Consider the following 15,772-nt stretch of genomic DNA (forward strand, 5'->3'; position numbering starts at 1 on the left):
GGAAGCATTAATATACATATATATATATAATGTGTAGGGTGAATCTAGATGACTTGAAAATCATCCACCGTGATTACATAATAGGTTTGCCTTATCTTTCAGATTCACCATGTGTAAATGTATAATATACAGTGTATAGATACTGTATAATATGTATGATCGCCCACAGACATAAATGGGACCGATAATCTAAACACTTGTGGAGAAGGTGTTGGAATATACTATGCAGTTAAGTTTATAATAGTTAAAACCAGATAATATTATATATAATATACTACGTAATATTATTGTGCCACCTATATTATACATATGTGTTATCCATGTTATGTTATACATGTGTGGACACGTAGTATTATATATCTTTTTACATTTTGTCCGCGTTTAAAATTGGATGAAATGTATTTATTTTTTTTTATAGTTTATACGCATTAAATTAATTTTCAGTTATAAACCATAGATACCAACAAGTTATTACAAAGTATATTAAGATTCGAGAATAAAATGTAATTATGCGAATTCATCCATCGTCCGCACTGGAGATTACTGATTATTATATGGAATAATAAACATATATTTCAATTTTTAATCAATTTATATTTTATTCAAGCAAAATATTATCTTTGGTTTTATGAGCATTTTTATTAGTTTTTAATTAAACTGCTTCGTTAAAAGAAAAAAAAAATAATATTTTTTATCTCTAAACTATGTACTTCCTTTCAACACTATATTTCACGTAATATACATCAAATGAAACTCATAGCACACATATATGGGTTATATTTTAATAGCTTTCGTGCATGTTTATTATGAAGTCATGTGTCATATACTTTATATAAACTGTGTTACTGGTTCGAATATCGGAATATGTAATCTAATGAAAATTCAAGTAAGTATCCTAGAAATACCATACACGTATAATTGCCAATTATACATTGTAAACAATTTCCATAAGATTTATTTTTTATTCGCGTGGCTTAGTTATATTATATTCATGGACTGTTGAAATTAACAAACAAATATTTATGTATCAAAAAATATTTACAAAAACACTGTACAAATATTTACAAAGTTAACTAAGTGAAAATTATTAGTTTAAATATTTGAATACGCAATTCGTGTTCGAAAAATCAAATTATGGGTATAACAATATTGCCAATTGTAATTGTATCTTTGGTATAAGATTTACATTGAAAAAATAAACTCAATTGTATAGTTTCGGGGTCTTCTATATGACGTGTTAAATATTTAAGTACACGGTGTACCAACATTTTCAAGTATAATTGATTAATAATAATGTATTTTTCGTGGTTCACAATACAATAGTACAATATAGAGTTTTTATATAGCCTAACGTATTTCTACACGAATGACTAAAGTGATTATATAATTATTGTACATTGGTATGCGTAAAACATTTATACATTGTATTAAAAATATAATATATAGTTTGAAGTTCTTTAAAAGTCTTACGTATATGGTATAGGTTTATCAATAGTAAATAGGTACCCATCGATATCAATTTATGTACCTACTGAACTATCGATGAGTTGTATTGATTTCCACAATTTTAACTAAAACGTATGCTAATGTGTTAAATGGCGTATAACTGTTTGTACTCACGAAGGATGAATAAGCGAAACCTCCAAAATTAGTTCCCTCGGTAAATCGAAATAATCTGGATCGTGACCGTTTGCTGATAGCACTAAAGGCAGCAAATCCCATCTTGTGCCCTTTCCACGCCAACCAAGTTTCGTACACACCTGAAAACCACGTCACTTCGTTGATTTAATTACGTCCCGCACATTATGCTGCAGCAATTGAGTATTTGACGTACCAACATATTTCGGGTTAAGTATGTGACCTACCACACATTCCGTGTACCTACTCCAAGTGACCTACCATACATTCCGTGCAATGCACGCGAACTACCGAAACATTTGGCTTGCACAACGATAGTACTATGTTATAATAATAAACAAAAAATTATATAAACGGTTGGATTCGGGTAGACATTTTATTTTAAATGAACTTGTCCGCGTGAAATGTGTGTAAAAGCACTTAATAAATAAATACATATTATGTGTGGCTATTTTAGGCTTTGTACCGATATGACCACATTATGGTGATTTTTCAAACATATAAACTAAGACTGACTGACAAACAATATAACTAATACGGTAAATGTTTTAATAATGACTAAGAAATGATGAGTAATTGGTAGTTATACCGGTATTCTAGAGACCATTATCAATGGTACTAATAGACGAAATATATATTATATTATTTCAGTTTAAGTCCGTTTTATTGCGTACAGTTCACTATTTGGGTTTATCCTATTTAAAAATGTGATTTTTTTTATGTGACATAATATTTTAGTTTCGATTGAAAGTCTTTGACAAGATGTGGTCGAGTCCAGTTTAAATTCAAACTAAATGACAATTTTGAGTATGATGATTTATAATTTATGGTGGAAGTCTTGTCATTATCATCTTCTACGATTTTTGACAAATTTATGAACGACATTAGAGAAACGACTGGCCTTAGATTGCTTCAACAAATTTGTTGTAACAATAATATTAATATATAAACCGTGTATAACATAGTAAATACGTACTACGTACCTATAGTACAACACTACAATAATAATTAGCAAAACAATATTACTATAATATATTGGTAAGTAGGTAACATACTATACCCAAAATGTGACGGTAGGTTAAAATGTAATAGAAGTTCATACGCGAATTTATCGATTCCGCCAAAACATCTAGTTTTATAAAAAAAGGTATTACCGACTCCATTGGCTATATTGATTCCGCTGGCTACTGTTCATACTATATTTACCTATCTATTACACTGAGACTTAAATTGACTCCGCTCCGCTCAGAATCTAAAACGGTAGAAACCAGCCATCGCAATGCAGAGTTGTAAAAAAAAATTGATTAATTTAATGGCTCACCAGAATTTCACCAATTATGTATTAATAAAATGTATCAATATTTTCCCGGTCTATATGAAATAGATACGTTTTGAATTTAAAATCCAATTACTAGGTATCATTAAGTAAAAAAAATATAAATATACGAGGAGATTCACGAAGCATGCTTACCCCCGTTTTTCCCTTTAATAGGTAAAGAAATTATTGGAATTTTGATTTTGAAATATTTAAACATACTCAAAGAATTTTTGAATCTTTTTGTACTACTTAAGGAGTGCCCTGTGACGATACAAACTTCAGTTTTTCAAATGAGAACCGCTATTTTTTACTGTAAATTGTAAGTGGATAATTATTTTAAAAATGTTCATGTACCCGATTCGAAATTTAAACGAGTTGTTTCTAAGTTATTAAAATGTTTATTCTAAGGATAATAGTCCTTAAAAATTGTTTGTAAGTACCCATATTAAACAGATGTAATATTGGTATTTATTATAGTTTAACCATTTTCATGAATTATTAATGATGATGGATTTATAATTATTCAATATTAATCACTAACATTTTAAAATCACCATAGCCCTCCATATTATCTTTCTCCATATTGAATTCCAAAAATCAAAATTTGAATAATTTCATTATTAAAGGAAAAGGGGGGTGAGTATGCTTGGTTAATCAGCCTGTATATAATTTAAAGCAACACTATACTTGCATAATATACGTTACACAACGAATGACACTAACAACGCACTTTTCTTTGTTTACAATTTTAAATATTTATTTATTATATTAAATGTAAGATTCGGCTGAATCAATAGAAGGCGGAATCCATGAGTACAGATATTATGAACAGTAATCGACCGAATCAATAGCTGTGGAATTGATTCGAAAACGGTGGAATTTATAATATAAAATCGGCGCGGTCGAAATACGTCCGGTCTTACAATTCACCGCTATACCTGTCTGATACTTTGTAAACAAATACAGAATTATTGTCACAGTTAATATGCGATTCGAAATTTGGAAGATTATTATTTGCGATCAAAAGACATAAAAAGTATATTAATTTTTTTTTAAGTAACATTACGTCAGTGAATTCTACGTTCATCGGGTCGCCAATGATTGTTCCATCTGGTTGTTTGTATCCGGCGTAAGAAATTAGTTGAGAGTTCCAAACTCGAAAATCATGCCGACCGTCGGTCCTTTGTTGAAATACAGTTATAGCTGATCTATAAACATAAATATTTGATTATCAAGTATTATGATATTTAAGATTATTTTATTTACACAAGCATCAACAATATCTTTGAAAATGCGAGATCCTTTTGGACCAAACATTTCAAAATCGCACCCGTCCTTTTTCGGCCAAGTTAAAAAGTTCAATATTTTACTATAATACGTTATACTTGTTAAAAAATTACTAAACACAATATGTATAAAAACTAAAAAATATAAAAATTAAAATATATTATTCGTCATGAATTATTTGATCAGTACTCTTTTGTTTTTCACGGCGCTTTTGAAAACTATTTAGAATTTTTTACTTTTGACCTCCCAAAGTACCAACTAGATTCACTTTCCTATCAGAGAAGAAACCGTTGAAGAAAATCTAAGCATTTTTACTGTCCTAAAACGTAATGACAGACACAAAATAAATAAAACACATCGTTGTAAAATTAATACATCCATCGCTCCGCTCAGAATCTAAAAGTAAACATATTATCATAACATCATAAATATCATGGTAATTTAAACACGTTGCTACTTACTGCATAATTCTAACTGATAATTTAACAATACTTTCATAATAGATATTGGATGTATTTTTGTGATTAAGTCTATACAAATCATATTATTTTGTGGTATAATTGTATGTGATTAAAGTATACCACTGCAACCATAATCACTTTTGACAATAAATAAATAAAGGAATACAAATTGTACAAAATGTATTTTATACAATAAGCATTCCTTTATTTAAAAACAAAAATAAAATTCTTAATATCTGTTGATAACAGGAAAAATTAAGAATTGTTACTTTAAATAGTGTACCTATAATATTATCGAACAGAGAGACGAATAATAATAATAATAATACAAAACCATCAAGAGAAAACTTAACATTATTGCAATCAAAATGTATTATAATTTAACATTTTGTATTTAAACAAAGTGGTGTTACGTAAACTGATTGTTGGCTCTTAATGAATGGATCATTACATAATAAATTATGTTCACTTAAAAATATAAACATTTTTTTATAGTTTATTTAAGTTATAACCAACATAATTAAAATAACAAGTATTTAGTGTAAATAGAACCGTTTCGTTGACTAACAAAAAAAATGTGACAAGTTCTTTCAACCGCATTACCTACTGTGTTTTTACAAGAGAGAAACTTATAGACTTATCCTTTCAAAACTTTGTAAATTGTAAGTGACTGTTGAAACTTTTCAATTCATCTTTGTAACTTTTTAATAAAGTGCTGTAAAACCAAAAATCTTGAACGGAAAAAGTCTGTGTTTGTAAAAATAAATTCAGTATTTGTAATTGATAATTTATGCATATTGTAGTTGAAATTTGTTTACTACGCATAGTTAAATGTTTATTTTTTTCAATAAATTTATCTAAAGAATTGAAAAATTCTTTATAATCAGTCAACGAAAATCCTAGAATTTAGCATTCAATTAGTATATAAAAGTGAAGTCGAAGACAATTTGAGAAATATTTTGTGTGTAGAAAAACGTAACAATAGTAAATTGAATTTGTAAAAAAAAATGTATTCTGAGAAAAGAATATGATCTTTTGAACAGATGCGGGTATATTATTGTTGAATGAATTGTTTTTCGAGTTAAAAACCGATACCTATAATTTTGTTGAAAAAGCACTTTGTATCTGTGACTTTCATGACAATAATATTATGACTTACGAGTAATACATTCTAGTAGAAAACAAAGTAGGTACCTACCTATAATTTTTAAGCTGGGAATAGATTTTATCATTTTAACTAGTTTGAAGTTTTAACACGTTTAATTCGTATATACTAGATCTTAAGATTGACAATAATGTGGTAAATGTTAATTTTGGATACGCTCGTTTTGTTTAAAATAATTGCGTAAAATGTAAAGTTTTCTGGCAAAACTGTCTTAATAAGAAAGTTTTCAAGTTCATTGGTATTCCTATATGCAAAATCCTTTCCACTTTACTTCTAACTTCGAGTTCATCGTATTTATATTTTGTATACATATATAATATATTATACCGTATGCTGGAATAAGTGCGAGCGATATTAGGTGACGCAGGAAATTAAATCTCATTTAATGCATTCTCAGTTGATAAAACTTTTAAATAACACCTTGCTATTAATTGTATTTCTATACTAAGTCAAATAATTTTACGAATTATTCGTTTGGAAATTTGCCGTTGATTGTATCTGGTTTGGTACGCGCAATAATTGCACTTGCACAATCTTATTTTTATGATAATTGATTGGAAATAATAAATTGTTACTAATTGAAATTGGTTTTAGAATTTACCTATTCCAACCCATAGAGACAATTATTAATTAGAACGTATATCATACACCTTTGCCGTCATCGATAATACTCCAATTCACTGAAAAAAAAGAATATTTTCTGTTGTGTTAAGTGGGTTCAAGTGGTGAACAGATAACCATTCAGAGATATTTGAAAGTATCAACGATTGCGAGGTAATTACATTTTAGACTCTGCGCGGAGTGAGGGATCTAGTGGTTTTAAAATGGTGTTTATTTTATTTTATATACTTTTTTTATCCTGAATACAAAATTTCTATCAAATGGAGTTCTTCGACTTCAACTTATCTTTTAGCAAATTGGATCAATATGGTACTTATTAGAGATGTCATTTTTCGATTTTCTCAATAGTTATTTAAAAACCACCGACAAATTACAAAAAACCGCTAAAAATGGGATTTTAATTTCTAACGCTTTGTTTATTACCATATAAATGCATAAAAATAAAAAAAACTATTTTAGTTATTTTGCTGTAATTTATCCGCTCAGAATCGTTTTCCGTATACAATGATATGATATCATTGAATTCAAATTTAATACAGTCCATGATACAGTGACCCACTTGTAACTTACTGTACTGCAGAACGACATCCACTTACCTGCTTTTTTTATATATTATATTTCTATTTCATTTCAAATTAAAAAAAAAAAACGTCATAGTATCCACGGTGCCATTGATGTCATAATATCTACCGATCTAACGTAATTGTTGTTAAATTCCAAGTTGTGTCTAATATGACAAAACGATTACAGACAACTGACAAGTGTGTTAAAACGATTTGAAAGTCAAACCTTAACGCTATCACTGCAATCGTGATCACTGCAGATCATTGACCACAGTCAATAGTTTAAGGATGGCCCACAGGCTACAACCAAATCTAATAAAGATAGTAAATACTCAACAAAAAAAAAAAAATACAAAAATCTACCTATAAAATGAAATGTTCATAAACATAAAATATACTTATGCATTAAAGCATCCAAATAATAGTGCAAAATCTCCAAAATTTAGTCCAACCTTAATCAAACCATTTTCAAAAATCAACATAATTACAATCACAATATGCGTAAATTACTTTTAAATCTCAATTATTACACAATAATTTAACATAGATTTCTTTTTAATTCCATAATCAATCCATCAATAGTCTATTACGTCTTATCGTATCATTATTGCATCTAGTTATTTACAAAATAAAAACTATCGTTTATTAAAAGCATTTGTTTGTTTTTTTCATTGTGTACAAATGCCAATATGTTAAAAAAGGCCCTAAAAATAATTTTATCATAAGGGTTGAGTATACGAATAAAATCATAGAAGAAAACCTTATGAAATATTCATTTAAGCAGTAAATTTGGAGTTAAAAGATATAATGACACCTTATTTTTATTTTTTTGTTATTACCTAGGTACTATATCAGTTTCTAACAAAACCAATTTTTTTTTATGTATCGTGGTAGAATTACTAAAATACAGTTAAAAAAAATGGATAAACATTCACACGTATGAAGTATACTTTTACCTATAATTTCGTTCTTAGTATTATAGAATATCGATTTTTATGGTAATGGTAACTGCATACGAAATGTTATTATATGTCACTACACGTTAATATAATGATAATTCAGTTTTAAAAATAAAATCATGATTTGTATGCCACGACCTACGATTTTATAAGAAGAAAACCTATTGGTTTTTATTGGTTAGTCGTTAGTAGATTATTTTGATATCTGTCACAGTGATATCGATATTTTATTTTATCTATATTGTATAGTAATATAGTACATATTATTATTTTTTTATTCACTTTTCGATATGAATAAATAAATATTCCCAGTATTTAACAAAAAGTCACATATTTAAAATATTTCATATTATTCTACCTAGTTAATTGATTCTTTAATTTTTTTTTTCTATAAAATATTATTATTTCTTTCTTATAACTTATTAGATTTTATAAACTTTACAATATACATGTATATAAGGCATATCTAAGGTAGAAAAATAACCCGAGAATTAAATTTTTTCTGATCATATTTATAGCCGACTTAAACTTAATTTACATACACGGTACCTATAGTCACATAAATTATTAGTTAGAAAACGACGTGAAATATCTGTTTTGGATTTAAGACACGATTTATTCTCCGATATATGCAAATGTGTTGGTTACAACGAAATCCACAAGAATAAAGGTGACAAGAACGGGTTCATGTGGTACATCCAATCAATAGCTGACAGTTTAATCAAACTTGTAGAATTTAATTCTGTCTGTATTAGATGAAGTGGAGAAGTATCGCACGCTGGTTTGCGTATGCAAATTAAATTATTAAACGCATACTGAAATCGGACTACTCGACGATGCTATTTATATAACACCACCACCACCGGCACCACAACCTCAACTACTTTCACCACCAGCATCCCTACCACCACCACCACCACCACCACCACCACCACCACCAACAACAACAACAACAACAATAACGTCGGTATATAATAAGGGTTTGAAGAAGAATAAATTGAGAGGTTTTGGTTCCAGAATTTTGTTTAATATGCTAATATACATGCATAGATAGGTATTTTATAGTGGTCATGGATGAATGATTTGTGTTTTGAGAAATGTTAAATACTTGTACCGTGTATTGCGAATAATGTTTATTTTGGTTACAAACCTTATGTTACCCTTGTTTGTGCTGTACTTGATGTGGTTGCAAATTGCTTCGAACATGTTGCTAGTCGTTGTCACTGATCTACAATCAAACATCTGAAAAATAAACAACAATTGTGTATAAATTCTGGTAAGTATGTATAATATATTCGAAATAATTTATACTTTATATAATAATTTTATAATATTATAATAGGACGCAATAGTAACGATTTATGGAGTCTGGGCCAGGTAACGTTGACGGTATTCAATGAAAAAATTTAATATTTTTCAATAAGTATAAATGTTTGATGATATAAAATGTATATTATACTTTATAGGTTATTATTTGTACTAAAATAGTTAAATAATTACTTAGGTATTGTTGAAAATATAAGACAAAAAATATCTTTAAAATGTTAAAATATATGCATTTTAATTGGCATTCTACAAAATATGTTAACTGACATAGTGACATATTATTATGGTACGATGTTATGCACATTCGTAGTTTAATTATATAATAAACATTATTTTGTAATGTACAATAAATCGAGTCATAGTGTTTAAAAATAATACTGTTAAATATTATAAGCAATATAGATTTTGATACATTATTTATTTATACCTACAGGAATTTCATACGATGCATTTTACGTATAATATTATTCATTTTTATTATCTGGCACGGTACAAGACGTGTCTACCAGACAAATGTATATAGTTCAATTCATTTTTAACACACCAGAATGAGATTATGTACGTTTTATTCGTGATAACCACCGACAAGTAACTTATCATCGGTGTGTTCAAATGATTTCTTCTGAATCCCCCGTGAATACTCAATGGATTTGGGTTCGAAATCTAACTGTATAGATGACTTAGTAAAAGAAAACGATTATAGTCTTGATTGAATGGATGCTTAGAACCATTGATGCGTATTCAGCAGAATGTGTTAAAAATGATCCGTGCGTAGCCTTAAAGTTACAACTAAAAAAAAAAAATGTTTTCATTGACATTTTTATTTTTCACGAACATTTAAATAATATATGGTAGATATACAACCATTGTCAAACTATATATTATGTATCCCAGTGAAGAATAAGCTCCACGCACAGTGAGAGTGTAGAATGGTTGCAAAATTGCATATATAATATAAATATACATATTGCATGCACATATAATGTAATATATTTGTTTAAAAAAAAAAATTATTTAATAAAATGTAAAATATTTACGTCGGAGTTTGCAAATGTTTTTGTTTCCTACGTTTTTATATTTCATGCTGTCCGAAAATAATTTTCGTAACTGGAATCTTTTATAATAAGTATTTTGATCTAAAATTCCTTACAATATTACCGTCGTAATATTACTGAAATATTCATTTCATTTTTATTATTATTATTATTATTATTATACCTTAACGTAAATATACGTAAAATATAACTCTATGTCTCATTTTAATAGTTACAAACAATGTATGAATAAACGAACCTGCAGTTTAGCCCATTGTATTCGTCCGATGCATCTGGCAGAATTCCTCCACGCTAATTTGGCACCAAATACCAATTCAGTTTCTGTAAGTTGATAAGTACCGGTAGAATTAACTTCTTGTTGTACTTGTTCCCATCTGGTCTCGTACGCTGGAGTATTGGACCTGTAAAAATGAATGCCGTTGTAAAATAAATGAGTTTAACTAAGACCTAGATGTCAAAATACGGTATTTTATTGTATAATACCGTACTAAATCGTATTGAATCTTGCAGTACCTTAAATTATTGAAAACCTAGTCCCGGTTGTAAAACTTATGGCCAATAATTTTAAAATGGCTTAATAGGTACAACATTTTAAAAACCGCAGTAATTCAAGAATTATTTTAGAGTAAATTAATGTTCAAAGTCATGCTACCAATCCTGACACACCTAGTGACTAGAAATATTTTTAGTTTAAAACAATGTAATTACAATTCATAGTAAATTATATCCCTAAATTTAAAATTAATTTTCTAATAATATTAACTTTAATATATTTTTTTTGTATACTAACTGTATAAAATAATTTTATACCATGTGTAACCTCGTACAATACAAATTACAATCTCACATAGGTATTAACTAAATAACCTAATTAGAAGTGATTAGATGGAGTAATATAATGTTATCAAAATGTTTATTTGTGTAGCTAACATTTTTTTGAATTTTTATACAACTTTACATTAACAGGTAGGGGACGTGCGGCCTAGTGGCACAAGCAGGGTTTTTATGTGGCGGGAGAGGTCAAATCAAAAAATGAATTTCCATTAGGTATAGATTATTTTTATGCATTTATATTATAATTATATAATATATTAAAAATTATTATTATTCATATTAATGAGTCATTGATAATGAACATATATATCAATATCATAACAACATTTTAATAACGTTATTTTTTTATCAACAATTTACTATGCTACAGTAGGTTGGGGGGAGGGGGAGTGTCTTGGCCCAGAAACACCCTTTTCAGAGTGCTACTGGTGCAGGTCATATTATAATTGTAAAACTTACGTACCCTCAAGCACGTGTTGGGCAAATATTGATTACTATAAAATAGTATGTTGTAGGCATACGATTATAGACATTTTCTTTATTTGAATCTTTTATGGGCTATATATGATACAAATAAATATGAAAAGGCGATGGAGTGGAAAATTACATATGTACAATATAGGTACAAGCGCAAGTATTTTGCCACTATATGTAAGTGGACACCGGGTTCGATAGAATATACGACGTCTATACGAAATAACATGATAGCTATTACGCCTTACGATATCCTCACGGTGGCTAGAAGGTTAAGTGTACCTAGTAGTACCTCGCCTACACCTTGCGATCCACCAAAGGTTTGAAATAAAAATGTTTCAACCACCCGGCGACGTCGGTGCAGGCGGTGGTCAGAAGACGTGTGAATTATTGCCACCCGTTTTACTAGTATTTATGCTGTTTCCTGCTAAATGTACCCAACTATCGCTATATCCAAGTAAAAAAATTCGCGATTTTAGGCTTCGTGCCGATCCCTCACAATGTTGTCATCGTAGACCTTAGCGTTATGCGGAGATTCGTTTGATTATCGTATCATTTTGGCATTCTGGGGTCTATTCATTTTTGCGTGTGGTCATTTAACGCGAAAATATATCATTTTCCCTGTACAGCGATCGAAGTCGTCGAAAAAATTACGTCACACAATTTCGATTGGGCTGATAAACGGAAAAATGTCTACCTACTGAAATCAGCTAACGATCGGGCGACGATGATTAAAATAATATATTATTATTATTATTCACATTTATTATACACGTGTTGACATTCAATCACGTTCTAAGTGTACAAAAGTGCACGAGGAGCTTATGTTACCGGTAAACTGTAATTGTCTAGGTATATTTACGTGTTGTTAAAAACATTTTTTTATCCAGGCCTATTACACAGCAATTTTCAGAAACAAACTACATATTTTATAATACTATTTTTATTGTTATCATTTTTGAACTATTTTATTTTTAAATTGACAGTATTATACATTTCTTAATAATTAATATTCTGAACCAGCAGATGAGTGAACACTGTAGTAGGTACTACACCTCAAAATGTTGGTGCACTTTCCCCATTCATCTGAACTCTAAACGATTATTGGTTCGGGGAATGAAATTATAAATGTGTTTTAATTTTAAAAAAAAATTAAAAAATAAAAAACTTAACAATGATAACGAAAAAAATATATTGTTGTGTATAAATGACTTCAAATTATTATTATTATTATTATTCATAAAAAGTTTTCAAAAACACATAAATTTCCCGAGGAAATGGCGTTTTGGTGATAAGAGAACTATTTACTACTCTGTGTAATATATAATATTATAATATAGCCGCGGGCTACACGGGTATTCGAAATTGTCATTGTTATTGTTATAATAATTGTTTTGCGTGTATTGTGTATAATATAAGTACCTACCTATACAACACATGTCGCATACATGTACGTGGTATGGACATATAAAATAATACAATGATAATAATATTATAATATTACATATAGGAAGCTGGTAATGACAATTATTTTATCATTGCGACGGAAAACAGCGATGGTTAGACGTGACGTGATGGGTGTGGCATGTGGGTGGGGTTTCGGGGGAATAGAAAATAAGCTCTCGGCGTCTCTGCACCGTGCAGGATTACTATGTTATTATTATTATTATTATTATTATTATATAATATCTACGCGAGTGTACAGTAGCAATGCAGCACACAGCGACGAATTTATTGTGACTGAATGGGTATAACGATACGACGCGGTCTCTCCCGCGTATTAATAACAGTCCTTTTCTCCCCTTCTCGCCAGCTCAAGAAACGCATATAATACAACGCCGTCTGAGAAGGTTTATATCGAGATTAGGTATATAATTACCTGTGGCACGTTTATATATTATTATTATGATTATGATTATGATAATTTATCGTTCTCGCGATGTATGACACGTGGCGACCGTTGTTCCCTGCCCACCCACTCGGTTGATGTCGCTCAGCGGCGATGACACGTTGGGTGGCGGGTGTGGCAGGTATTGTGACGAAGAGTGGTTTCTTTGAGATATATATATATTATATTATATTATGTTAGCAATAATAATAATAATTTTATTTTACTATTTTAGTGTTGTAATTGTACTGCGGCGTTTGCACCATATGGCGGTGTTATAAAAAATACTTTTAAAAGACTGGTTGAGGAATATATTAAACAAATCGAAAACAGATAATTTAATTACTTCTCAAACGCATACTATAGAACCGGAGATGTATTCAAGCTTCAACGTAGTACACACAAGTACATTTTTACCAAAATATCAAGTATTTACAATTCATCCCAACAGTGGAAAATATTACAATTTTATAGCACACGATATTATTTTCTCCTGCTTAGCCAATACACGAACCAGATAATTATTGCGAGAAGGAATTCTGCTTTTTGATACATCGAGTTTCCGCATTTTACCGGAGAGGAAATATTTGATAGGAGAGTTTACTCGTCTGTACTTTTTTTTTTTATTATTATATTGAAATATATCAGCTACAATCTATACAATTTTTTATCTACAAAAGTAGGTTTGATAATTGACAGTAGCTCGTCTGTACTTATAACCCGATCAGTTTATCACAAACAACAAACTGAACCCTTTGAATAGCGGATAACTCCGAATAGTGGACAAAATGTCAGTGACCAAAAGTGTCTGGTATTTTAGAGGTTTCACTGTATATTACTTTACAATGAATACTAATACTAATATAGGTCACGCTCGATCTAGTTTCGACTTTCGAGTAGCATTTATAGACAGATTTGGCTGGAGTGCTGTTACACAGAAAAACAATAACCATTTAATGATTGATGACTTTTTAAAATTTAGCTTCAATATATCAATGTTTTGATCTATGGTCTAACGCAGGCACCGGAAACCCACGGCCCTCAGGACTTTTTGCTGAGGTCCTCCAAATATATTTCATGGTGTTTAGAATTTTAATTGTATATCTTAAATTGCAATAAATAAAATCGAATTATGACTATTATATAACAATGTGAGATAAGCTATGAACGAGAACGTAATGTCGTAATCTTATTGTATATTCGCATATAATGCATATATCGTCGATTACTACAAATACTTATTTGGCTATGGCCTTAGTGTCAACGAATCACGGACGGATTTATATATTTTTTATCGAAAATAAAGGTAAACTGTTATGTTTAATTTTCCAAAAAACTATTGTATCTGTAAAAGAGTATAATGTCAAACGTCACTATGAAACAGTGCGTAAATTAAAATTTGATTGTCTCACTGGTGATGTGATCTAAGACAAATTAAAATAAATAATTTAAAAAGGTAAATAAATAATCAACAAAATAGTTTTCAATAATTACAACATAATAAAAAAGAATCACGAGTAGGTACGTGTTAGTGTTTCAGTTGCTGAAATGATATCCAAGTGTAATCGTCCATTTAACGACTATTCTATAAATATTGTTCACGGTTAAGCGACTAAAACACGTGAATGCAGTTTTAAGAATATCAGCATCCAATATGAAAGCAGATATAAACGAATTAGCGGTAAAAATTCAACCTTAAGAATCACACTAGAAACTAAATATCCTTTTGCACTCGAGAATGAATTAATAATTATTTTTAAATTTTAAATTTTCTCAACTAATGTATTCAATTCAAAATTAGTTAATGAGCACAACCTTACAATGTGAAACTCATAATATGATTGTTGCTACCCATAAATATATTAGTATTATAATATTTTAAAATTGTATTTTTATTTTTTTATAACGTTTGTTTTTATTTTGTATGCGGCCCTCAATGGAAAGCTGATAAAAAAAAATATGTCCCACGTGAGTAAAAAAAAATTGCCGATCCCTGGCCTAACGGATAATCAAAGTATAGTGTATACGCAATAGATCATTAGTTATAATCAACAATTTAATAATATTTAATATTAAGCATAATATTTTTTCTGCAATCTGTAGGTATATAAGATAATATCGTTATAATTTATAGTCATAGACAATTTGTAATATGGTTAGGTAGTGGTGTAAAGGTGTCCCGC

General features: G+C 29.2%; 1 protein-coding gene across 4 annotated transcripts in view; it reads right to left on the reverse strand.

The window, feature by feature from the left end:
* The window catches only part of LOC132938461 (nitric oxide synthase, salivary gland), a 98,682-nt gene that overhangs the window by 16,101 nt on the left and 66,809 nt on the right, over nucleotides 1–15,772 (reverse strand). For all 4 annotated transcript variants that reach the window (XM_061005309.1, XM_061005310.1, XM_061005311.1 and 1 more), the window contains 4 exons: nucleotides 10,632–10,794; nucleotides 9,163–9,254; nucleotides 4,023–4,164; nucleotides 1,621–1,760 (listed from right to left, as the gene is read on the reverse strand). In XM_061005309.1, the coding sequence (XP_060861292.1) occupies nucleotides 1,621–1,760; nucleotides 4,023–4,164; nucleotides 9,163–9,254; nucleotides 10,632–10,794 (537 nt within the window). The remainder of the gene's footprint in view (nucleotides 1–1,620; nucleotides 1,761–4,022; nucleotides 4,165–9,162; nucleotides 9,255–10,631; nucleotides 10,795–15,772) is intronic.

Source organism: Metopolophium dirhodum, chromosome 2 (assembly GCF_019925205.1).
Source record: "Metopolophium dirhodum isolate CAU chromosome 2, ASM1992520v1, whole genome shotgun sequence".
Classification (NCBI taxonomy): domain Eukaryota; kingdom Metazoa; phylum Arthropoda; class Insecta; order Hemiptera; family Aphididae; genus Metopolophium; species Metopolophium dirhodum.